This window comes from Gossypium hirsutum, chromosome D07 (assembly GCF_007990345.1).
Source record: "Gossypium hirsutum isolate 1008001.06 chromosome D07, Gossypium_hirsutum_v2.1, whole genome shotgun sequence".
In the NCBI taxonomy this organism is placed as follows: Eukaryota; Viridiplantae; Streptophyta; class Magnoliopsida; order Malvales; family Malvaceae; genus Gossypium; species Gossypium hirsutum.
Genome location: NC_053443.1, coordinates 31,138,443 through 31,166,149, shown reverse-complemented (window position 1 = coordinate 31,166,149; position 27,707 = coordinate 31,138,443). Strand labels below are relative to the sequence as shown.

At 32.2% G+C, this 27,707-nt stretch overlaps 2 protein-coding genes across 3 annotated transcripts; both read right to left on the bottom strand.

Annotated features, from left to right (window-relative positions):
• Window positions 1-5,133, bottom strand: LOC107954684 (GPI transamidase component PIG-T). 2 transcript variants are annotated; one of them, XR_001699652.2, is made up of 6 exons: window positions 4,716-5,129; window positions 2,516-3,775; window positions 1,519-1,668; window positions 1,251-1,431; window positions 208-449; window positions 1-56 (listed from the first exon to the last, which is right to left on the bottom strand). XR_001699652.2 is itself a non-coding variant. In XM_016890313.2 (5 exons), the coding sequence occupies exons 1-5, from the start codon at window positions 4,962-4,964 to the stop codon at window positions 268-270; spliced, it is 2,022 nt and encodes a 673-aa protein (XP_016745802.1). In that variant the 5' UTR covers window positions 4,965-5,133; the 3' UTR covers window positions 1-267. The 2 variants fall into 2 exon arrangements, 1 of the variants encoding a protein (XP_016745802.1); XM_016890313.2 differs by having other exon boundaries at window positions 1-449; window positions 4,716-5,133.
• Window positions 5,134-21,648: 16,515 nt separating this feature from the next.
• On the bottom strand, window positions 21,649-26,847 carry LOC107954685 (ER lumen protein-retaining receptor). The gene is made up of 6 exons (XM_016890315.2): window positions 26,593-26,847; window positions 26,234-26,499; window positions 26,014-26,129; window positions 25,164-25,237; window positions 21,953-22,016; window positions 21,649-21,863 (listed from the first exon to the last, which is right to left on the bottom strand). The coding sequence occupies exons 1-6, from the start codon at window positions 26,681-26,683 to the stop codon at window positions 21,827-21,829; spliced, it is 648 nt and encodes a 215-aa protein (XP_016745804.1). The 5' UTR covers window positions 26,684-26,847; the 3' UTR covers window positions 21,649-21,826.
• Window positions 26,848-27,707: the final 860 nt, after the last annotated feature.

The following is a 27,707-nucleotide window of genomic DNA, read 5'->3' as shown; positions in this document are numbered from 1 at the left end:
GATGGGGAATTCGAAACTCTTATCAAACCCTTCCTTAAGCCGTTACACCAACAGAGCTGGAAATCCAAAGGAGAACCATTTTTCAGAACCAAGTTCGGTTAAAATCTTCACATTTTCAGGAAAATTATAAAAATGGTTCAAAGTTTCAAAAACTAAAACAAAATGAACAATAGCTCAAAATGATACACAAAATCCTTTTTCCCTAACCTGAGGTACACTATGCTTTCGTTTTCCTTGTATTGTACACTGAAAACTTCTGTTATATCTTCATGAAAAATAGTATTGCCAATACACCGCGAGTCCAGCTATGAGTATGACTTTGAGTACTGATTTAGAGTTAATGAAGGATGATGAAGCTGGGGGTGCTTGAGGACCTTCCAAATGCCTACCTCTAAGCTTGGCCGACAACTTTGATAGCAGCAGAGGTATCCGATCCATTTTCTTGGCAGCTGCAAGCCAAGAAATGAAACGCAAATATCAGAAAGTGGATTATGAGACAATCCAACAATCACAACATCAATACTGGTTCAACAAACCAAAATTATTCATATGTGATGGGGAGATGAAAATAATCAAGATGATGGGTAATTAAAAGATATCCAACCATTCAACTACCCATTTTAGCTTAATGCAAAGCAACGGCCTGCAGTTTAGACATGAACTTGGCTACAACAATAAAAGATATTGTTGTTTTCTATTTTTATTCCGTATTGTTTTTATTAAGTTCGATCATGTATGCAACCCTTCAGACCTTTTACAACTGTAGATTACTAGATTATATAAGATATATGCATTCTCCAAAGAAATTGAAGTTCTGAAAGCATGTTAAAGAATAATCAGAGACAGCATCCCAATTTCCCAACTACAAACATAGAGAGAGACCCATCCAGAACAAGAAACAAGAAGCTATTATTATTACGTTGTCAAATGACTTAAATGGACCACAAAATTTAAGAATGATTGGCTACGAGTGAAGTCTAACACCCTTTCATTTCAGTCTCATCTCCAAAATAACTCATCAGACCACATGGCTAAGTTACTTAGATATGTGGATAGGCATGATCACACTGGATGTTATAAAAGTTTGCAATGAACTTGAAAAAATGGACTTTTGTGGTGTTGACCAACTACACATAAAGGGCTATTGCCATGATAATATAGGAGATTAATATAACAACTTAAAACAATAATTTAAGAAAACCAGATTCTAAAGAGAACTGATAATGACCTGCTCCATGAGGTAAACTTACCTTTGTCTTTAAGAAATCTCTCCTCCTCAGCAACACGCCGTCTTAGTGCATTGAGCAATGATCCAAAATACAATGCAAACACTGTGCATGTGATTGTGATAACATTGTAAGGCATGCTAAAATCAGGAGTTGTCAAAGGTACCAGTAATACTTCTGTGTAAGACATGACAGGACTCTTTTCCTGCATGACAGATCAAGCAAATCCCAGATGAGAAGAAGAATAAAAATTGATCAGGTTTAAGACCAGAAATCTCAAGAGGCTTAATACCTGAAACTTTGACAACAAGGGTGACTTGTTCAAAGAGTCATTTTCAAGGAAAACCATTCTTGCATGGAAATTGGGAAAGCTTACAATAGCTGATGGTATGTCAAATCCTTGATTAGCATCAGGGGGGTACTCATCAATATGTAAAAAACCCTATTCAGACATATCAAAACAGAGGATCAAACAATACACCAAGAAGCAAAAATCATGCTAAAGTTCTTCTCATCAAACAAGAAGCATGCTGTTTTTCTTTCAGTTCAAAATTTATTAGCTTCACCAAAACAGATAGTCATCATCCAAAAACAGAGAATGTCTTAGACTGATAGTGGTATATAAGGCCAGCAGATACTAATCCATTTTCTAATGGAGCACCAGTTTCTGCAATAAAAGGTCTTCTAACATTGCAATGAAATATATATTATAAGACAGCTAATAAGATGAAATATTATTCTTGTGTGAGGATGCTTGATGCAGCCTGTCCAAATTTATCCCCTTTTTAGGCAAAAAGATTATCTGAATTTAAGGTATTCTAGGTTTCATCATATGCATGCAGCTGAAGGAGTAAACAGTGGCCTTAGAATCTAGAGACTGGGATAGAGCCATGCTCAAAACATTATCTATATCAAAAGGAATTCATTGAACATTTTTGTTCAAACTCGTAACATTTCGGGACAAAGTCTGAGTTCAGATATATTTTAATGTCAATATTAGGTATACTCACAGCATTCAATTTGCCATCTTATGGCAGCTTTTATCAGAAGTAGCTTTAACAGAAACGGATTTTTCTTAAGCTATAAAATTGGACTCCAATGCAACAGCATGAACTCTCACCATTACTTGGTGTTGACATTGCTAGGTCTAATATACCTTTAAGTGCTGCTACCACATTTGAAGTTTAATCCTTAATAACAAATGCACTTCTCAGGTAAAAACAAATAACTTGTGTGAATTTATAGAACTGGATCAACTAATAGCTAAATAAAGATAATGATAAGCATACCTTATCAAATTCTATTGTTAAAACAGCTGAGCTCACGCTACAAGGAAGTGTCAGAACCAACTCCATCACACCTGGAGACACTTTGTCTTTGGAAGGTGAAACATGTATCTTCTCAATAATATCTGAAACAGCCTTAGGTTGTTGATCAACAAACACTTGCAGAGAATGGAAATATACCTTAACATACCAAGGCACAACTTGAAAAACATCAACTCGCAATTCACACCTTTCATCATTGGAATTAGAGCCCATGAAGCCCTCACTCGATTGTGTAGATTTTAAGGAAATAGCAATGGCACCCCTCTCATTCCCACTTCCCATCAAGAATCTATTAGCATGTAATGGTGCTTGTTGACACAACCAAACTACAGGAGTCTTCCAGAAAAGGCCAAGATCAAATGGCTCAGATTCACCGTATTTCTCAATTTCGAACTTGTACAAAACTGAAGCATTCTTGCTAAGCAAACTGCTTTCTTCTATGAATATCCTGTCTGGTTTAGCAGACAACTCAAAGCTGGGATTATTCCAAAACTTCTCAGATATCAAAACATTTTCTTCAGACTTCTCATTTTCTTTATGTATATGTTCTAGTTCAGCAACTAAGCCCTTGTCAAGTAGAAAGTACACATTACTAGTCTCTGCAAGAACACATCTTCCACTAATTTGTTTCCCAAAAATTGAACTAAGAGACCAGCTCGGTTGAAAATGTTTTTCACTAGCATGGGCCAGACTGGCCCTTTGACTATCAGGCTGGAGGACAACTGTAAGTGTCTGTTCTAATATGATACCTGGATCCATCCCCTCGGAACCAGATCCAGTTGAGGTGAGATGCAACCTCTGAGAATGATAAAAACCTCGGTAAATTGATGGCCTATCTAGTAACATGGAAATCCCAGCTTTGTCCCGACAAGGAAGCAACTTCAGCCATGGAGTTAGATTCTCTGTGCAAACAGCTTCACGGGGCAATGTACCATACCTCAGCTTGCCTGAAGCAGGTGGAAAACTCCATTCTGGGGCAGAATAAGCTGTACTAGACTCTAAGAAGTTGATTGAGGCACAGAAAAGACCAGAAAGCGTGTGTGTTAAATTCTTCCACAAAGCATCAATTAGGTGTTGTGGGGCATCAAAGACAGCCCATAACTCTACCCCAGGGGGCTTTGCATTGCTGCTTGGTATGGGATCAAATCCGCCCCAGCTTTCATAGTTCCAGCGCCCTTGTGTGAAAGACAGCTCCATTTCCTTAACTTGAAATTTCAGAACCTGTTCAAAGAAGTTCATAACTATCCACTGTTTTCAAATACTGCAAAGGCTTATCGTAGCTATTCATTTTTTTTTTCTTTTGGTACAAGGGAGGGCCGGTGACCCTATCAGAAAGCAACTACACTAGTTGTTAAACTTTTAATATCTAAATCAACTTTATCTTTTCCTAATGCAAAGAGAAATGCAAATTACAGTAGCACATAAACAATCAGTGCAAAATGTTTTTCAGGTAAACTTATAGCCAAGTTTATACTACACCAGACATAACATTGCAGAAATCATTGGGTGAGTGAGAACATTTTATTCTCATGAGAATTTATGAATCCAGAGAATATTGAACTAACCGTATCTTGAGCAAAAAAATAGCAGAGATGGGCTGAATGATATTTTCAACAGTACAAGCTAAAAGAAGGTCTTAAAAACAAAAAGACAAGAACTTTCTTAATTGACTAGGCCAAGCTGAGTGCTCCAGAGATAGTGATTATATTTAACCCCCAAATGTATTGCATCCATTTTTCATCATCAAACAAAAGCTAGCAAATCAAACTTTCAAATCCTAGTTATTCCAGTAACTAGTTGGAGTCCAATAACTACTTAGAGTGACTCAGCCTGAGCCGACAACTCCATAGTACTTACTTAACCTGACCCTTGAGCCTTAAATATAAATTTCAAGATCCAGGTAAAAGCAAGCAAGCAAACCCAAGACCCTCCTTACAGCACACAATGGTTCAATATTCAAGCCTTAGGGTATTTTCCCTTTTTTTAAACCAGCAATAGATTCAGAAACTAAAATATCCACTAGACTAAGCTAAGCTAACTTCTCCAACTCCATTCAAACAAAAGCAACACGAAAAATACTCGAAAAATTTATGTTCTCTAAACCACAGGATTTCCTAGTGACCCAGAAGAAATATAAAATGAATAACAAAACAAAAAGTACCAACTGAGAAATGGCTTTTGGGAATAAATGGTGATGGCGGCCATTCGAGGTAGAAGGAGGGGCAGAGCTTTGAAAATGGAAATGGGTCAACAGTTTGCGATCTGGCAATGGCTTCAAGAGTAGTTCCTCGTAGAATTCTTCTTGTTTCTGGCCTTCTTCATTGACCGATCCAAAAGCAATCCGAAATTGCAAGAATTGATGAGTTACTATAAGAAGGAGCAGGAGAAGGGTTCTTCGAAGAAGGGCCATTACTGGGTTTTCTTAGCAAATTGAAACTACGCTACTAGGCATAGAGAATCCGCCATGGAAGCACCCAGTCCACGGAGCTTTAAAAGATTTTATTTTCCCTAAAAAAAAAAAAACCTGATCAGTGAAGAGCTTTTCCTTCTTTCCTATTTGTTTCTTTTCCCCCTTTTCCTGGGCAATCAGAGATCGTATATTGGGCTTTATAAGCCCATTCGGTTATTATTGAGAAAATAATAATCATTTTCAAATAAAAAATCCACGGAAATATATGTGTATGATTTTACTACTTCTATTTTTCATCTTAATTTATAAGAATTAAATTGTACATATTTTAAAGATGAAATTCGTAATTGAAAATCATTTCAAGTAACCTATCTTTAACCCTTTTAAATCTACGAATAAGTATCTGAATTAAACTTTGTAAAACTTTATTGCAATTTGATATCCAAATTTTATTTTCGTGAAACACTTATAATTTACTGCTTAAACTTTACTTTCATTAAGAGATTAGTCATCCAGATTATCTGATTTTAGTTTCTTTTTCTTAGGAAATGTGAATTTAGTTATATACTCATAAATGTTTGTATAATGGTAAAATATATATATTTTTTAAATTCATGTTAACATTATTGAAAAGGGTAATCACAAAACTTCTATTTAAGTTCCTGCCTGAGTTGGTGTTACCCTCAATGGGGTCACCAATTTGGTTAGGAAGTCTTTCTATAATTAAAATAAGTGATATTATATAAATGATTTAATAAATTCAAGTGGTAAGACCTTAAGATCAAATAGGTTTAGAAAATGAGGTATCGGGACCTCGTTTCTATGAACCAAGTCGTAAATATTTTTATAAATATTTACAGAGTGTCATTAAGATGATATTAAAGTTTTGTTGAAAAATTTTAACGTTTCGATAGTTAATTAATTAAAAGGGACTAAATCGTAAAAGATGTAAAATTTGATCACTATTTGATTTGAGTGATTAAATGGCTTATTGAATAAAGGAAAAGGGACTTAAACAATAATTAGACCATTTAAGGAGTTACTGGACAATTATGGTCATGAAATTGGTGTTTTAATTATTTATTAACCAAGGTTAAAATGATAATTTGGTTTATTAAAATAAAATAAAAACAAAAGGTTAATTGGTTATCATCTTTTTAGTTTCTTCTTCAAAGAACCGAATGCCCACGGAGGTTTTAAGTTAGGTTGGCCATGGTGCTTTCCTATTGCATGGTATGTGATTTTGGCTCTATTTTTAATAATTTTTATGTTTTTGATATCGTTGCAACTAGGTCCAGCTAACTCGTACCTTCGATTTTGAAACTATTAAAGATTTTGAATGTTGCCATTGTTGAACCTTGTGATTTTAGATGTTAAATTATGAATTTGAAATATTATTTGTTATTTAAAAGTATTTCATTAAGTATTTTTTGATGAATTTATCGATTAAGGACTAAATTGTTAAAATAGTAAAAATATAAGGATTTGTTGTGAATTTGTTGCATGAATGGGCTGTATAGGATAGCATAAGTACTCTTCTGTGGTCAATTTTTGGTAAAAATGATTAATTTGCATGTTTTAGGCTCAACGACTAAATTGAATAAAAGTAAAACTTTAGGTGTAATTTTGTAAAAATTTCAAAAGTGACTAAATTGCATAAAAATACATTGTTTTACTGTCTAAATTAATATATTGAATGAAATTATTAATTTAGATCAAGATCCAGTAGAAAATCGAGGAGAATAGAAAACTACCAAAATGCCCTTGTACTTTGTCATTTCTACAATTTAGCCAGGTAAGTTTGTTCAATTTAATTTTAATTTATATTTAAGTGAGATATATGAACCTAATTGCATAATATTAGATTATATTGATGTGTGTAATTGAAAATGAAAATAATGAATTGATATTATGTCGATCATTGATTGAGAAACTCGGAGCCATTACTGCAAATTAACTATGTAAGTTCATCATACTCAATTATATTTCTAAATGTTTATGAATATTAAAGTTTAAATGATGTAAAATTACTAATATTAGATTGATTTGTTGATAGAATAAGAATTGTAAAAAGTTACGAAAATGATAATTTCTAATATCAAATGATACAGGTTGCATTCGCACGTAAGACCATAGTGAGGCTATGGAAATTATTCAAACGTAAGACCATGGTTGGACCATGGCAGTGTTTATATGTAAGACCATAGCTGGGCTATGACATTCAGATGATAAGACCATAACTGGGTTATGGCACTACGAATGTAAGGCCATGACAGAGCCATGGCAATGTATATGTAAGACCATAGTTGGACTATAACACAAAGGAAACGTATACCAGGGTTTCAATCGTCTTCACAGTATTCATCGATTATAGAAAAGAGATGGTTTCGACCATCGTTTAGCACACTTTGTGTGAGCTCCAATAAGGGTTTCGATTGACTTCACTACATCAAATATGGAAAGGTATGATGTGCCAATGATTAAAGTATGAATATTCATAAATATGAAAAGTATGATTTAAGAGATGCTATGTTTATATGCTATATCTTACCATGTGATGATATCGCTAAGTTATGTGTTTAATCATTAGCTTGTGGCTATGGTAAGTGTTTAATATGAACCAAGGCATGTGTGTATGAAATTTATTGAAATGGTGATACATGGAAAACATGATATGTTATGAAGGATGATAAATCCAATTGGATCATACTTAAGTATAATGGTTATTTATGTTAAGTTCACATGAATTATATTCAATTAAACATGTGTTGTTGTTGGTGATTAGGCTTGTGCCAAGTTGGTGGTTGAATTATATCATGTTTAATCTTAATGAAATACATTGAAACGGTAAGTGCTCAATTGGTAATATGCTTATGTCTATGAAAAGGTGGAATAAATCCAAGTATGTAATTTCTTATGCAATGGTTGATTATGTGGTTGATTCCTAAAGAGCTATGTTTAAATGCACTAGCTTGTAGTCATGGTTGATGGTATGCTTATAACTTGTGTGTTATGCATATGAAATGGTAAATACATAGTTGTAATGAAATTTGAGGAAAAGGGAAGTAATGAGTTTGAATGATGTATTATATGTGGAAATTGAAGTATGCTATGGATGAATATATCTATAACATGGATAAATACACTAAGCCGGGAATTGATAATGTTGTTTAGGCTTATGATAAGCATTGGGAACAGAATGAAAAGAGAGTAAATTAAAAGTGTATAATCTTATAAAAAGGTTGATGATTATCTATTAAGTCTCATAAAATCATATCATGATATGAATGATAAATATGTGCGACACTAGTGAACTTACTCATTTGTGAGTTAATGATCATATCGATTTATGAATCTTATGGCATTGGCATAGATTTATGTTTATTCTATAAAGTTTATTATTGAAATGGAATATTATGCTTTAAGTTTATACGAACTTACTAAGCATTCATTGCTTACGTAGTTATTTTTCTTTACTTTACATATTATTGGAAGCTCAATCAGGTTGGAAGCTAGTCGGAGATCCATCATACTATCCATCAGCTATATCGGTAGATTTTTATGATTTTGAGTCATGGTTATAATGGCATGTAGAGGTGTCTTTGTTTGATGAAATTAGTCATTATGTTTAGCTTATAAATATGCTATTTTAAATGATGAAATAGTTGTTATATTGACATATATGTATGGTACTTTAATGGTTGTTAGTTTGCTATCTAAGTACTTAAATGAGGGTAGTTGAAATGATGAATATAAAGGTATGCTATGAAATGTTGGTTTGGTATGGAATGAGATAGTGCATTGAGTTGTTAAATGGCTAATTTTGGTAGCTTTGGTTGTTGTTGGCATATGGCTAAGTTGCTAATATATTGATTGAGTTGTGTTGTGTGAATGGTCATATTAGTGGTTATGAGTACGAAAATGATATGTGAACATTATGGTATGTGTAGTATATAAGTTGTTCAATTGGTTGATTGATTGATGGCTAAATTTAGAAAATGTTTAGTCAAATTTGATTGAGGTGCCTTTAAGGTATATTGGTTGTATGGATAGATGTCATTTTGATTTAACTACATTATGCATGTTTTAGGTACATTTTTGAATGTTTGAAATAGGTACAAATGGTTTGTATGTGGGAGCATGTTTAGGGTGAATGAAATGGCTTGAAAATGACCTATTTCTTGTCCACACGGCCTAAGACACAAACATGTGTCTTAGTTGTGTGTGACACACGGTCACGCGACATGGCTATGTATCCCTTGTAGGTTTTTATAAGTTGTATTTCAAGAGTTACACGGCCTGGCACACGGGCGTGTGGCTTGGCCGTGTGACCCAAGTCAGAGAGTTACACGGGATGGGACATGGCCGTGTGTGATACGACCACGCCCCGGGTACACTTTTGGACCAGCTCCCTAAGCATTACTTGCAAACCCATGCGACCTGAATTAGTTCAATTCCATCTCGTTGAACTCCGTTTAGCTCGTTTCCAGCTCTTAGAGCTCGAATCAGCTCAAATCTAGCTTAATTCCATTTATGCAATAATATAGTTGCTGAAATAATTATTTGAGTTAGTTAATTTAGTTATATACAGCTCAATTAATTTTTAATGTTTAATTGGTCTTAAATCTGGACGAATTTAATTATGCATGTTAATTGTGTTTCTTACATGTTTTTAAGTCATCTTAATTCCTACAGCTTATAAATATGTTTTATAGCATGTTTTAATGTGTCTTGTCCTAACCGAATTAATTAGGTATTAATTTAATTAAATGTGTCTTGTTTTAAATATGTGAATTTAAATTTTCCAGATTGTGTTTTAATTATGTTTCAACTGAATATAAATTAATGTAAGTTCATTTGCTCCTTTTGTAGGTTGGCCGAATGTGGGAGTGCATTTAAAAGATGCATGCACGTTGGATTCTATGTATTTGGCAATACATGCATGGAATGCAATTAAAATGGTGTGCTGATTTTTGAAGTTTCCTAAGTGACTATTCGGCCAAAGGAGATGATGTTTCCTACTCCAAAGCTGCCAATTAATTCTTTCACATTGCTGGATACATTTTGGCTGTTCGGTTCATGGTGTTCACACTTCAAAAACTCTTCAAAGCTGAGCTTTCACACTTCATTTGGCTGCTCAATTTCCTTTTAATGGCTGGTCACTTTTCAGCAAAAGTTGCATCTTAAATGAGCTTATTTATGCTCATTGGCCGAACCAAGCTCATCCATGCACCATCCAAGTTGTCCAAGATTCATTTATCCATCTAGAAGCTGACCATTGGAGCTCACATTCAGCCGAATTTAGCAAGACCGTTAGATGAATTCATTTGCTTAATTCCTAAGGATGTATGTGGCTATTCGGCTAGCTTAGTCTTTGCCTATAAATAGTTTACTTGTTTATTGTAAAAGGTTATAGAATTTGATCAATTAAACTTAATAGAGCTTTTGTTCTTGTGAGGTTACCTCCTCTATTCTTTCGTTCGAGTCTCGAAGCGACTTATCTAGCTTACTAGTGGCGTCAATCCGAACTCCATTGAACTTATCACTGAACCGGTGTGGCGTTCAACCATATTATTATACCTTTGGTTCTTACCTCCATATAGGTAACAGGTCAAGGTCCGCTTCTATCCTTCATCAAAATTCACCTTAAGCAATATAAGACTCGGGGCAATACTTTTTAGTATTAAAACATTCTTGAAGCTTGAGTTCAACTTCCATTCCATTTTATCTATCAATTTTTAAATTATTTCTTTATTAAACTGAACCTATAAAAAAAACATCAATCCAAGCCATCTTTCGAACCCAAATTGCCTGCTTCCGCTTATACATCTCCATAACTCAATTTTCATACGACATCAAAACGAAGACTTCTCGTCGACGATCGGGCAACTACGTGAAACGACTCAATTAACCTGAGCCGGATGCATCAGTGTGTCCCTACTTCGAATACCCACACGGCCTGAGACATGGGCGTGTGTCTTAGCCGTGTGAGTCACACGGCTTGGCCACACAGCCGTGTGACCCATGTAGTATGAATTTTTCTATCTTTTGCCATGAAGTTCTAAATATTTTTGATTTAGTCCCAAATCATTTCTAAAGTGTTTCTAAGGCCTCGAGGGCTCGAAAAAGGGACGTTATGCATGTGTTTAAATGGAATATGATGTGTTTTATAAATGATTGTAATTGAATGTTTTACGTTAAAATTTTTTGGTAATGCTCCGTAACCCTATTCTGGCGAAGAATACGGGTTAGGAGTGTTACAGCTTAGTTAAGTGGTTAAGATATGACTGGCATGCCAATAAGAGACTCTTGTTTTGTACTTCGGTACTCATGTTATTTGCACTTCAATGTTCCTATTCCTGGCACTTTGTTGCAATCCTAATATTGTTTTTGGACACTTGCGCTTCGACGCTCCTGTTAATATAATTCTGAATAATTTTTCCTTAGTATCCTATCTTTGCTTTCTAGGCACGCTAAGGACTAAAGTTAACTAGCTTTGATTTCTGAGAATAACTTTATTTTAGCATGATAAATACAAATACTTGAATTGTTAAATGTGAATTCTTGCATGTGTTCTCATGGTACTAAATTGTTCTTTGTTTCTCTGAATTGTCATGTAGTAGCCATTCACATTAGTTTAAAGCATATTATATAATCTTGTACATGACCTAAATCTCAGTTCTAAAGATAAGTATATAAGGTATTATCCATACTGTCATACTATTGGAAAAACGAGTTTGGAAAACGCAGTAGAAAATAGATTTAGGGAAAAACCAAAGTTTTAAAAATTTTCCAAAATAAGATCTTGGTTGTGATATCTAAAGTAATAAACACTTAATCAAAATTGCACCTTTTAGATTCGTCTAGGATGAACGCTTCGGCCAAGTAGTCTTCTCTACTATCCTCAAGCTCACGTCTGTCGAGTGTGAGCTCACTTCATATCAGAAAACTTTTCACAAAAATTATTAGTGGAGTAATTTTACAATTTCTATAAACTTTTGGGTCAAGTTGTAAATCAAAAAATAATCTTTAGAAATTTTCTGGAATAATCTCTTCAAAGAATTTTCTTTCTACAACTTTCTCTTAAATTCAAATATGTGTAAATAATGACTCAAGGCTCTCTTTATATAGGGAGAGCTTAGAGAGTTCAACTATGATTAAACTTAATCACTTTAATATTAAATTAATAAAATATTATTAAGATAAGTATTAAATTAAATTTAATATTAAACTATTAAAATAATATTATTTTTGGAATAGTTAATTTGAAATAAAATTCTCTGGTAAAGTTCCAGTAGGAGTATAACTCTTCCACTATTCAACCACCAATAACCAATCGACGCCAGCCATCGGGACGTCGTAGTCGTAGCCACCAACACCGCTGTGTCTGGTGATGCAGGTGCGACACCCCGAGTCGGTTCGGCTGCTGTTGGTTCGGTCCGGGTCAATGACGACCCGACCGGTCCGACCAGTTTTTGGGTCTTAGTCTCAGTTTTGGGCTCTTGGGCCCAATTTACAATTTCAGGTTCAATTTTCAAATTCAATTATCCATTGGGCCAATTATCTGACTTGAAAATTAATTTCCAAAAATATCATATTAATTTTAATTAATTTGATTAATTTAATTTTACTTGATTAAAATTAATTTTTCTAGAAACAACTTATATTTTCCAAATTAATTTTTCAAGAAAATTTTTTAAACAGATTCTCTAATTGAACAATTCTTACGGCCACCTAATTTAATTCCACATCAAATAAATTGACTCAATGAAATTATTCCCAAAGCCGTAGAATTTACTTTTGATTCAAATGCAATCCGATCGAGCTTTTGTTGAGCTAGTGGAGGGACCAATCAGACATATACAATTAGGCTCTAGTGATTGTAATTATGTCCAGAAGCATTGTTCTGATAATTCACAATTACTTAATCATGGAGTCAGTCCACAAGAAGTTCCATGATTGAAAACTCTTTATTGTATACTCTTTACGAAAGTATTTCATCCAATTGTTTTGTCCAATGACCTCGTCATGTGTGTTACCCTCATATGATATCCTTGATTCCTTTGAGTTAAATCCGTTCACTTAATACAATTATATTTTATCTCATTGTCATCATTATGTCTTCTTAATGATTAATATGATCACTGTCAAAAAATTATTGTGATAAATTGCTTCTTCGAGAATAAGCAACCCATGACCATGATCCATATTTATCAATCCACACAATGCCAATGAGAGGGTATCATTAACTCTTTAATTGAGCTATGAATTCCACTGGTGCTAGTAAAGCCATGCCATACACAAGTCATGTACCCAACATACCGGCTATGGGCTCGATCTTCTTTAGAGCATAAGCCTCCACTTATATCAAAGTACATGAGTTGCATATGCATCGTCAGTGACTAACTCAAGATTTAGGTAAATCACATCATGAACGTCATAAGTAAATTAATTCACAAATGGATTTAGAATTAATTCATCTTAGGTCCAGTCCAATGTATCCTTCTACCAATGAATACATCTATGTCTTTACTCATGGAGTCAACTGCTCCGATAGCCAAGACTGACCATCTTCCCAATTGGAATTGTAGACGACATAATAATCCTTCTCAGTATTTGAATCAAATATCCACTTTGATTCTTTTACGAGATTATGGGCTCATTCGGATTATCTACTGAAGTAAGTTGTCTTTCTCGCAATGTAAATGTTCTTTACAATGTCACTTATCTTTTTTTTGAACTTCAGATAATCAATAAACTAATATTTGCTTGTCATAATTTTGCTATGCATGCAAAATATAAAAGACAGAAAATACAAAAGACATAATAGAGAAATTTGAAATTAACTTTATTTATTTATTCATCGTTCAAATAAATAGAAAACAATTACATGTTTAATACAATATGGGCACATTTCCCAACACTTACTAAGTTTTAAGCTTAATGTGTTGTTGTTTTTACGCGTAGGTCTTCTACATTAAGGCTCGGTGCATCTCAGGGAATCATAAACAAACACCATTGTCAACATTGAAGAGTATGAAATATTTGTATTTGCAATTGGTACCTACTAGTATGTATTAGAAAAGTCATTTAGGGATGCATATATAAATGTTCCATATAACTATTAGTTGTAATGGTGATGATATCTACTTCTATTTTGTTTATTTTTTATTGACCTTGAGTCAAATTCTATATATTTTGAATGTATGCATACAAGCTTTGATTTTCGATGCTTTAGATTGGTTTTTGGGTAATTTTATATAGGCTTAATGGGCTAGCTTAATATTTTGGTTATTATGACATGTTATACCTTATTTTGAACATGTTACGTAAGCATAGATTGTGGTTTTTAATTTATATTTTTAACGTGGTTTGTAAAAGTCTAGTTTGGAGGTGTTTCAGTGTTTCTTCTCAACTAATAAAATGTGAATTTTAAGATCCCAAAGTTTGGTTTTTATTATGGTTCAACTAATAAAATGTGAATTTTAAGATCCCAAAGTTTGGTTTTTATTATGGTGAAGTTTGAGGATGAAAAATGAGTGTTTTAGGGCAATTTTTGGCCTCAGGGGTTGAAGTATCTATAGAATGGCTCAGAGGTACTGACACAAGAGTGTTAGAATGCCTCAATGGGCTGTCTAGAGCATTTGTATCGGTACATTTAGGCACTTCGACCACAAGAAGTGCCTAGACTCGAGAAATTATACTATTTTAAGTAGTTTTGACTTTTCGAGTTTGTTTTGGGTCTCGAGCACCTTTGACCACCCCGAACATCTTCAAAATTATTTTAAATTATCTTTAAAGTCTTTTAATTTGTCAAAACTTGGATAAATGATTTTATGAAAATGTTTTTAAAGTTTCAAGTTTAGTAAAACTCTTATTTTCCTCAACCCAAATGACTCCACTTTAAGCCGATAAGCTTCAAACATTTGGTTTATAAACTAGATGGGTGCTAACATGTTTTCAATGACCCAAAATGATTTCAAAATTGTATATTATTTTTTCTTAAACATTGAGAATTGTTTTAAATAAATTCTATAAGGTTGTCAAATGGTGTTTTATTAAAAGAATATTTTGACAATGGTTTAGAAAGTGCTCCGATAGCACCTGTCATTCATATCATACGTTAGGACGAGTGAGGAGTGTTACAAAACCATACATTTCATTGTTTATTGTATGTAATTTTTAAATAGACATTTGTGTTCTAAACTTTGGTTTTCACACGCATACACGTATGATAAGATTTTTAGTTAAAATAAAATCGCCCAATACTCAATTCAACAAATTAAGTGAGCTCATAAAGTTAGATATGAAGAGATTCAACTTATCCTATTTTTGGATTGAAGGAGAGGAAATGAAGGGAAACGTTTATCCAATTCTTTATTTGGATTGAAATTTAATTTAAGCAAAGCCAAAAAAATTTGAATATCCTCTACATTCACTTGAAAACTCAAATTTTAATTTACCCCAATTTAAAGAGAAAGCTAAGTAAAGCCAAAAAAAAAATCAAGATATAAAAAAAAAATTTACCCTCTCTTTTTAAAATAATTTCATAAAAAAATCATAATTGTAAATTTTTATTATAATTACAGCATGTTTGGTTTACTTGAATAAGATTCCTATCTAGGCCTCATTCCATGCTCTGCAGTAAATTTATTCATGGGTCGGGTCAGACTAGGTTCAGTTTGGGTCTTGATAAAATTTTAGGTCCGTTTGATAGGCCCGGGCCCGACTTGGCCCAAAAAATGGGTCTAAAATTTTGTCCAATCCCAACCCGGATAAAAATGCTAAAACCTGAGTCCGACCATATTAAATTTCTATAAACAACTTTTAAAAAATATATAATATATCAAAAACACTAAAAATATTAAAATAAATATTTTCCAACAAAAAAATAAATTAAAATTTTTTTATACTTAAATAACATTAACATATGTGCAACTTAACAAGCAAATGCCTCTAAAATAGTAGCAAAATTAACAATAAAATAAGAGTTATACAATATTGAAACAATAACAACAAAATAGTAACAATATAATAGTGAAATGGCAGCAAAACAGTGAAAAAATAACAAGAAAATAGCAAGAAAACAACAATTTTTTTTTCTTTTTGCAAATTTAGTTTGGGCCCGGGCCAAAAAAGCCTTACCTGAGACCCAGCTTGTTTTCTAAACAGGCATTATTTTTTTGTCCAAGACCATTATTCAAGCCTATATTTTTTCCCAAACCCCCTCATTTTTCGAGCGGGTCTTCAGGTCGAATAATACTTTTGAGAGCTAAATGAATTAATTAATGATTCAAGTTTTATCATACTAAAATATCTTATTTTAATTTGGAAAAGTTTTCAAATATATATATGGTTTCAAATTTATGTGCTCTAACATGGAATCAGTTATATTCTAACAAGACTTTAATTTGACATATTTAATTTTTTTAATTTCACTTGATTAGATTCGACTCGACTCCATTAAAAAAATTTAAATTAAATTAAAATAATAAAATAAGATTCGTCAACTCGATTAGCTTGAAGCGTTGAGCGCTAATTATAAGTGTCATCGAATAACAAAAGAAAAGCTAGGTATAATTTTATCCCCCACTTAAAACGGTGGACAAACCCAACAGAAAACTGTAGAGGGGATTAGAAAAAAAGAGGGGGCAAGGGAGAGGGAACTAACTAACTTTGGAAATAGTAATGCCGGAGCACAGCCAGCTGAAAAAAAAAACTTTAAAAGACCATAAAAATCAATATCTTATGCAATCATCTAAAAAAAATAAGAAGAGACATAGAAGTGAAACTTAAAAAGACCATAAAATCAACATCTTCCTCAAACACAAACATGCAATCATCTAAAAGAATAAGAGACATAGAAGTGAAACTTAAAGAGACTATAAAATCAACATCTTCCTCAATACTCAAACACAAACATGCCATCATCTAAAAGCAGTTGATAATCTCCAGTTGAGACGTAAAAGTGAAAACTTGAGATTTTTATTTGTTTTCTCTTTAAAATTAGATTTATTATTTTAGAGGTTAATTTAGGAGAAGATAATTAAAGTATCAAAGAGAGAAATGAAGATCCACTTGTGATAGTTTTTGGAGAGTGAAAGAAGTTGGTCGGCGGCAACAAATAATGGTGAACTCGTCGGAAGATTGGGTTTGTAAAGGTTTCTGAAAAGAGAGCGAAAAAGATGTGGAAAGGGATAACAAAAAAGTAAAAAGCAGAGAAGAAACAGACGATTGGTGGAAAAAATAAGGTTTAAATACTCATTTAGCCTCCTCAATTTCTCATTTTCTCCCAACATGGTAATTATAGGGTTTTTTTTTGTCCCAAATTTGATGTTGGAATTTTCATTCCATCATGGTTTTTAGTACTTTTTTGTAATAATGTTAGGTTTGGTACGCTTGACACTTTTGGATAGTAACACCTAACACTGCTAATGATTTAAAAAAAATAAAAATTTTATTTTTTTAAAAATTATAAAAACTTTTAAAATAAATAGAAAAATTAGAAAACTCTAATTTATATAATTATAAAAACATATACAGATTTAAAAATATATAAAAATACATAAAATTTTCGCTTGCCACCAATACTCGTCTTCCTGCTTGTCGTCTTTCTTCAGTATGATGCCTAGAGGGAGATTGAGCCGAGTTGTTGTTTGTAAATGTAATTTCAACGGTGGGGATAAGAGAAGAAGATGGTCGTGGTGGTAATGATGATGATGTTGATGATGGTGAGAAAGAAGAGGTTGAAAGGGCGCTTCGTTTGGATAGTACGATTCCATCTACTTCCGGCGAGTTTCTGCGACGAGCTTCATCTCGGGCGTATGATATGTAGTGGCATTTGCAGCAAAGTTTTGATAGCAACAGTTAAGGTGCTTAACAAGCTCTGCAAAATTTGGGTGTTTTTCAATGCAATTTTTCTTCTGTCTTTAGCTTTGATTGCTTGTGATTTGAGTTATATCTAGTGTAGAAACCACATTTTTTTTAAAAATAAAAATTTGGTTGTTGACTTAAAAATGAAAATTGGAGTCGTCACTGATATCTTAAAGAGGCGTGATCGGATCACCTTGAAAATGATTTTAGGTCTATGAATTTTGAGAAAATAGGTTCGGGAGTCGGTTACGCACGAGGAAGGGTTAGCACCCTCGTAACGCCCAAAATTGGTACCGAATTGATTGTTTAATGTCTTAATGTCGAGAATTTGAAAAGATTTTAAAATACGATCCTTCATTTTTTATTAATGTTAATTTTATAAAAGATGCTTGGATAAATCGATGTGAATGCTAAAGACCTTCTCATCTCGGAGTAATGAAATGTCATGCCCAATACATTAGGACACGACATTTTTAGTCCTCAAGAATGAGCTTATCTTTTGATTTTCAAAACTCTTGTGGTAAAGTCAAAAAGGGATATTCAATTGCTTTAAGTCAGATGAAAAATTGAAATCCAATACGTTAGGGCACAATTTCTCAAAATTCCTAGCATTGAATATATCCCTTATTATTATTAAAAATCTTCATTTCGAGAAAACGACATGTCACATTCAATACATTAGGACATGATGTACCGAATTCTCGAGAATGGGTTTTTATTTATGTGTTTTGATTAAAGAAAATTTTCGATTATTTAGATTCAACGAGTAAAATTGGAACCCAATACGTTAGGGCTCAATTCTCTCGAGGATTCTAAATTTCGAGTATTGCGTATTTTGAAAACTTTTGTATGAAATGACTTTGACATTTGTGATCTTTTGAATGAATAAAAAAACGATTGAATAATAATGTACAACATAAAGGATGATTTGTAAATAACATACACTAATGAATTGCGAATAATCAATAGGCAAATACAAACAAACATAGTAACAATAATCTCAATCATACATTATGCCAATGCTAATAATATCGACATCCAAAGAATAAACGAATTATCAATAAAAAATGAGTTATATGTGTAAAATTTAAAATAAACAATATACATATATGAGTTTAAAATAAGTCAAAAATGAAGATAAAAAAATAAATACCATAAAAAACTATCAAAATGAAGTTTAAGGTGAATATTGTATACGAAGAAAACCAAAATACATGAAATAATATATATATATATTAATTTAAATAATATTACACATGTGAAATGAAGATGTTAATAACAATATGAATGATAATATATACATAATAATATATATAAAAAAAGGTTGAAATAAATGAAATATATAAAGTAGGGCTTTTAAAAGAAAATAATTATATAAATATAGGAATAAATAAAAATATATATAATAATATGAAATCGGTAATATAGTATATGTACATGTATGTGTGAAAATAGTTTAATATGAACTGTATATACATATATAGATAGAGCATTGTATAAGAATATTATTGTATAGTGAATTTTAAAAAGTATTATAAAATAAAATCATTAAAAATGTATAAAATATATTGGATTAATATAAAAATAATAATAAGTTTAAACATTCCAGTAATATTAAATTTTAAGTTAAAAATATCATAATAATAAATAATTAAATAAATAAACAAACAAGCGAATTTAAATCAACTAATAAGGATTGAATTGAATTTGAAACAAAATTAAAGGGAAAAAAACAAAAATAAAACAAAACTGAGGGCCAAAATACGACACACGGATAACATGAGGGCCAAATAGGAAATATTCCCTTCCCTCAAAACGCAGCGCCTTGACACGGCCCAAATTGGAACACATTTCCAATGTGGAGGGAGTTGAGGGAAAAATAACCCATTTAACAGGAGCGCGCGGATCCCCCATGGAGCAGGTCGGGTCGCGCGCGGATTGCTGGGTAATGGCCAATACGGCGCTGTTTTGAAGCTATTGAATCAAGCTTCAAGCGGTGCCATTCTATGATTCCTTTAAAACCAAAATCTAAACCCCTGTTTAGCAGTTCCTAAATCAGGTTGGCCAAAACCCTAGCCGCTCTCCTTAAAAATCTGGCCATCCGAATGCCGATTAATCTCCACCCAGACTCCGACGGCGACGGAGGGAGCGAAGATCCACCGGCGCTGTTAAAAGGTAATTTCTCCCTTTTTATTCTATATCTATTCTTATATATGTTTGATAAAAGAGGAAAAAGCAAAGAAATATGAATCGGAAAAAGAACCGAATGACGGAAAGGAAAAAAGGAAAGGAAAACTTTGAAGAATCACCTTCAAAAACGGAAAACTTTGAAGAATCACCTTCAAAAACTCAGTCCCTTTTTTATTCTCTTTGTGTATTGATATTGCGTGTGTCCGTAAAAAGATTACAAAGGTCTCGCCTTTTGTTTTATAGGCCGAGAAAAAAAAATGAATATGAAAAATAAAATTTCTCTTTTCTGTTGCGTTGTTTGCTCTATTTGCGGGTACGGCCGTACGGTTACGTGGCGCGGTGGAGGCGTGGTGCGTGGCGGTGGCGTACATGCGAAGGCAGAGCCTGTGTTCGTTTGTCCTCACTACAGGTATGGAAGAGTCCAGCTGGCGGTACGGGGACCAACGTGGCGCGTTGGTGGTGGCGTGTGGCTAGCTGCTGTGTGAGTAAGGAGTGGCACACAAGTTTGTTAGGGTTTACTGTTTCTGCACATTAGTTAGGTTAATTGGGTTTAGCGTTTGGGCCAATTGGGTTTAGTAGTTGGGCTTGGGGTTAGGTTAAATTTGGGTAGTTTAGGTTAAAACGGTTTGAGCCACGTTGGGCCCAAGTATTTAGACTGTGGACATTTAATTATTGTTTATTATTTTTTGTTTTTTTTTTGTTTATTCTGAATGGGACCCGGGCAAATTGGGCTATTACATCTTGAAGTTCTTTCAACTTAAAAATGATAACTTTAGCCTGTTATTGCTTAGTGGATTGTCTGTAATTGTAGCTTTCTTCCCAAATTTCAGGATGTTTATTTGGTGTTTCTTTGTGAATTTAACTTTAGCCAAAACCAGGAAGTTTTTATTTATCTATTTTTGAATCAGATTTATGTTAACAGAAATTTTTATCTGTTTACATGTATATAATATATATATATAATTTTTTATGTATTTATATATATTTTTATAATTATATATTTTTAGATTTCTCTAATTTTTCTAATTATTTATAAAAAAATTATGATTTTAAAATTTTTATGATTTTTGTAAAATATATATTTTTATTTAAAAAAATCGAATTATGGAAATTATAATTAAAAATATTTAATATATAATTATTAATAATGAAAAATGAAAAAACCTTATAAATAAGGCAATTATTAATAAATAATATATGTAATTAATATTTATTATATTAAAAATAAGTTTTTAATAATTAATACTATATATAAGCAAGTATTATTTTGTTAATCATATTTTGTATTATTTTATTATATAATTTTCAAATTAAATATTTAGTAAAGTATCTTAAGATCATATTTGTAACTATTAGATTAATTAAAAAATAAATTTAGGTAAAAAATTGTAAAATATTAATAATATAAATAAATAAAATATTTTTTATTCAAGTGATACTTTCAATGATTAAAATCACTTGCTTATCGTCCTTTAACTAATTTATTCTATCCATTCAGTTTCTGTTCTATCACATACGAGTTTTAAGTATTCAAATAAGATAAATTCATTTACTTTTCTCTTTTACTGATTTTAATCCAAACATAGTGTTAATGGTGAACAAAAAATTAAGATTTAGCAGATACCATACCATCTCTTACAGTTAATTGCATAAACTAACTGTTCAAAGAAAAACAATTGTTGTTTGTGTTTTTATCTGGAAAGGTATATATTTCTAAATGACATGTGAAATGGGATGAGCGTTCATCAAAAACAAAATTCCACAAAAGTTCAGATACTTGCAATCCTTTGCATGGGGAATCAAGCTGGCAACTGGAGCTTTTTGTTGTTCTTCCAGCTGCAACCATCATGAAGCATTTGAATATAAACGAGACAGTTTCAGAAACGAACAAGCATGTGTATGAAAAAAATTTAAACTTCTTTTACCTGTCGAAGTAATAGTAGAAAAAGTCTGCATAAAGGAGGGTCTGAACAATCCCAGAAATCCAAGCTGAAAGTGAGAGCCATAAAAGAATCAATTAGAAAGAAACTAAAGTAAGAAGTAAACAATAGAGCATAAAACGAAAGTCAGAATTATTGTATCTGATATTCTAAGTTTAATATTTTCATCTATCTACATTTATATTTTTTCGAACAAATTATTTTAATAAAATTATTCATAATTACATTAGTACTCTTTGTATATTGACTTCCCGTGATTTTTACATGTAAAATAAAAATAAATATCAGCTCACCGGTTGTCTAATATTTAACAGTATTACATGATCGGATCATAATACGAAAAGACAATTTATATTAGTAAATGAATTTAAACATGTCCTTAATCTAATAAAAAATAAACAAACAGATTGAAAGACTAACACGTCGTCTATCAAGTCTAATTAGGAAGATGTTTTGTCTTGAATGTTGGAGCGGATAACTCACAAAGATTAAAATATAGATGTGACTGACTGGAGTGACAGTACATCGAATTGAACTCACGCAAAATAAATCCTGAATCCGTTTGTGGATTTATTCACTTTTAACATTCATAATCTAAACTATCTTAATCCTGAATGGATGATAAACTATATATGCGTGACTCGTATATTTTAATTTAAGTAAAAACCCAAGTTTGAATATATGTAATTCATAGCCTAAGACATGGGTAAATGACATCTCTTATTAAGATTACATGGTAGATGAAAAATAAACGTAACCAAATATCGTTTGTTTTTGTGAAGAATGATTTAATTATTATTTGATAGTAATTAACTCTAAGAGATGAATGATATATTATGGGGGTAACACACTTATAATAAGATCATTAGACAAGCACTGATTGACTAGCTTTCGTAATGATATGTCAGTAGGGAGAGCTTAGTAACGATACTATAGTGAAATAATTTTGCGACTAAATAAGTTTATAATTCATAGACGAAAAGCTAGAACTTAATTATAAATAATTTGAGCCCTAATCACATATGTTCAATTGATCCATCCTTTACCTTATTGAAACCATAAATGAATTGCAATTTTGAATCAAATAGAGAGAAATTAATAAAAATGATAAAATTAAAGAAATGAGTTACATTCGAAAACAAATATGGTTTCTCACTTAGTATAAAAATGACTTGAGAAATAATTTAATTTTTTTGAATTATTATTTAAAGAAATAATTGAAATTCAAAAACGAAATGAAATTAATTGATTATTATAAAATCCGTTGAATGTAAAAATTAAATATATTTTTTTATAACAGTAAGGTTGTCATGATTTTAACAGAATTAAAATTAAATTAAGAAAATTATTTAAGTTAGAAAATTAATTAATTTAATTTAATAAATAATGTACATTTTGAGAAATAGAAAAACATTTACTTGGTTTAAATTATAAAGTGTTAGGTTAAAAGTTTAGGAAACACATATAATTGAATCCAGGAGAGGCCTAAATCTCCATCATAATACATTCTACTTATTCAAGTATAGGCTTCCTCTCTCTCTATACATAGATAACACTGATAGAGTTAAAAATATAATAAGTTACACAACTTTTGAGATATTATTCTGCCCAAAAGTAGTGAAAATTTATTTTTAAATATAAATTCTATTTTTCGGGAATAACAATTTTATCGATTTCTATAAGAGTGGAAGATTTACTTTCAATAGGTACTGAAAGTAAATGAAATGATTTTTATTTTGTGTTTGATTTGAAATTATTCGAGCCCACACTCGAAGCAGTTCATGGTACGAGAATAGCGGATAAGATTGTTCGATTAAAAGTCAAGAACGAGAAGGATCCGTCTCACTCAAAGCACAGGCATATTTCAGAAAAAAAATTTATTGCTATAAATATTACAAATCGACTCAATTTTTTAAAATTTTATTTTTCCACTGTGAAAGAAAATTATTTTCGAACTAGATTTTTTTCAACAAGAACTCCATGAATACCAAGACAAATTAACCTTGATACCACTTGTAAACCAAACAAGATGCTTTGATCTATCATCAAAAAAGAAAGGAAAGGTTTGCAAACCCCAATAAGGCAAATTTGCAGAGAGCTGGAGAGAGTAATAATCGTATGACAAGAGGTATCAAGCCAACCCTTAACTACCAAACCCCATGCCAAGCACCCCAACAAGGGATTAAGCAAGGTAGGCCAGGTGACTAGCCATGACAAGCCACACTGAGTGCCTTAGTGGGGGGTAAGAAGGTGAGCTAGCTTGTAACAAGTCTAGGTGTGAGAAATCAAATAAAGTACTCCAAGGAAGCAGGGTGTTTCAATCACACATTGCAAGACAAGAGGCCTTTGGGCATATATCCAATAAGCCAGTTTTGAGGAAAGGAGTTAAAATTTTCTAGCATTAGCTTCATTAAGTATGATAAAGTTGGTCATCAGTTTGAACCATTCCTAAACCAAGGGATAACTTAAGAGCTGCAAACAAATCTTCAAAGCCCGAATGTCTTCTAAAGGTCATTACACCACATAACGCTAAAACTATGGTGACAGAAGAACATGGTACCCTCTTCAAAATTTCAAAGCTACTAGTACTAATAAAACATGTTGTGTTGCTTGTAGCTAATCAAATATCACCAAGAGGATGCTAAAGGTTTTTGCTAAGGTAACTCCACAATCACCAACATGTCTAATTGTGCAAGGCAAGGAGAAAAGGCTAAGTAAAAACTTCGAAACCAACTTGATGCTAATCAAATATCACCAGGAGGATGCTAAAGATTTTTGCCAAAGTAACTCCATAATCACCGATCTGTCTAATTGTGCAAGGCAGGGAGAAAAAGCTAAGTCCAGACTTCAAAACCAGCTGAAGCATTTAACAACCATACAACCCTAATTGCTTTCTGAATTACAGTTACAGTTATTTTTCGTACTAGATACTAAGAGTAAAATTATTATTTTATGGTAACAAGATCATCATATCAACATATGTAATATGTTGCAGACAACAATTCAAATCATAGCAACTTATGTTTAAGTTTTGAATGATGTAACAACCACTATTGGTAGACAAAGAGGTCCTAGAAATCCCAACAATATAAAATAAGACATAAACAAATTCATATGCAATGACGAACGTAGAACATTCAAAGAGTACATGCTCAGAAAGAGAGAGAGAAAGAGAGAGAGAGAGAGAAAAACTTACGTATCCAGTGGACATAGTGTGGTTCAGTTAAATATCGATAAACCCAGTTAAGAATGTATAATCCTCGATATGCACTGCAATATAAGAGAAAGACCAATAAGCAAATCTGTCCATAACACAAAAATCATTTACACCTTATCTGATTACCAAAAGGAAAAATCAGTCCTTTACACACCTAAGACATCATCAAGTAAATATTCTAAAAAAAAAATGCTTCAAGTTTTAATTCAAAATTTCATATTAAGGTTAATGATGCATTTGTTTCTAAAACCATACTGCATATTATACTACCAGTGCATTTAGAATCATATGCAGAATAACAGCATCAAGTTTTTAATCTTAGTTTACCAAAATTCTAGCTTTCTTCAATGTAGGCTATAACTCTCTGATTCAAGCCTATTGTTCTTTTCCCTTATGGTTCGAGGCTACGGCAAAAAGGATATCTAATCTAATGAAGAGTAAACGTATCATATCATGAGCAGCAAAAATCCCAAGTCATTATCTCTTGAAACTTCAAATATAAACCTTCATAAGGTTGGGAAATTTTGAACTCACAAAGATCATACACTTCATTGAGTCCTAAAGAACAGGAAAAGTACTTAAGAATCCAAAATGCAATGCAAAGGAAAGCCCAAAGTTTTGATACTGAGACCATGAACTCAAAAGCCCCTGGTTCAAACTACAGATTGTCACGTGAAGCTTAATATATGATTAAATGTTAAAACAATAGGCAGAACCAATTCAAACAACAAATGCACTGACCTAAAATGATCAAAACATAGCAGAAGATCTAAGATATCGTCAATGTATAAAATAATTATTAGTTTAAGAACATTGGACTAAAGCATACCCAAGAAGGAACACATATTGGCCGGTCAGATTGTCAATGTTTCTAGTCCTTTGCAGGAGTACAAGCTGAGGAAGTATGGCAACAGCTTCTAGATACAACGAAAAAGTCCACATTACCTGGAACCCCATTTTCCATAAGTCCAATAAATCTTTTTTTTTAAATGAACCATATTTTTCTTTAAAAAAAAAAGAAAAGAAAAGAGAGAGAGAGAGAGAGAGACCTCCTTGAAGGTGAATTTCTCATGAATGAAAAGCGCCAAGAGTAGGCAAGGCAATAGAATAAAATAATGGCGGAAAGTGTCTTGGGCTTTATCGTAAGACCTCCGAACAACGTTATGACTACGCATGTACCAAACAATCGAAAAGGAGCTTCCCAAAAATATTAATTTCATCAAAGTGTTGTAAAGAGATATAAAATCAGTGAAAATGTCCAAGTAACGGCTAGCAAAAACGATGGCGTAAAGTTCTTGCGTCTTCAAAGAAATACCTGTGCCAATTCACAAGTGCTGTAAAATTGAAATTCGAAACCTAACAAAACCAGTATCAAAGAAAAAAAAGGGGGGGGGGAAACAAGGGTTACCGGCGCAAGATTTGATGGTGTGGATCTTGAGGAGCAAGACGAGAACGCTGGCCAGGTGAGTCATATCACCTGCTAATCTGAATATATTCATTTTCGCTATTCCAGATCCAAAACCCTAATTTCCTTTTAGCTTCTAAATGAAAATTGCCGAAATGTTTTCAAACGGCCTGTTTTCCTTTTTCAGAGTGGTTTAGGCTTTAGATCTGGTAGTGTTCAAGTTTTTCTTTTTATGCTTGTTTTTTCTACAAAATTATTATTAAAAAAAATCGAACCTCTTAACGGTGGAGCTAGATATAACGATCCACCACCAATAAGATATAGCCACGTCAATGGTGTGACTATTGACGCCAAGTCTTTCCAATCGTGAAAGTCAATTACCAGTCAATTGCAAAAATAAAGGATTTCTGAACCAAACCGGACCTCAATGTCTAATCGAAAATAGTTTGAAGTATCGGTTTGAAAAATAATTTTAAATAGTTTAGATCAAAAATCAGTATGGACTCTTGAGTAAAATATCGATTGAATTTTTTTAAAACTTTTAATAATTTTTTAATTAAATAGATTAAATTGACAAATCAATAACTTAATCAATTTGATCAATGGGTTGTTTTAAAAAGCATTGGCTAAAAGTAGTTTACAAAATAAATGGAAAATTTTAGAATGAGTTTAACTCTTTTATGAACCAAATCGGACCTACCGGTCAAATCAGTGGGACCGAAATCAATTAAGATATCGATCCATAATAAGAGATTAAATTGGTTGACTCACAAATCGGTTAAACTGTTTGAATCAAATTTCTCTATTTTTTAAAATATTTTATATATATTTTTTTTACCTTTTTAATAATTTATGCAATTGAACCGGTTAAATTGATCCAATTTTGATTCGGTAAATCGAATTTATCAAGAGGAGTGAATCCAGTGGCGAAGCCTGAAAATTTTTTTTGGAGGCAGAATTAAATTGTATATTTTTAGGTTGTAAAAATGTAATTTTATCATTTTAATAGCTTATATCTTTATAATTTTTGGAAGGCCTAAAGTACAATTTTACTATTACTAATTTAAAATATTATAAATTATAAATAGCCTAAATTAAAATTTTACTATTTTAAGAGT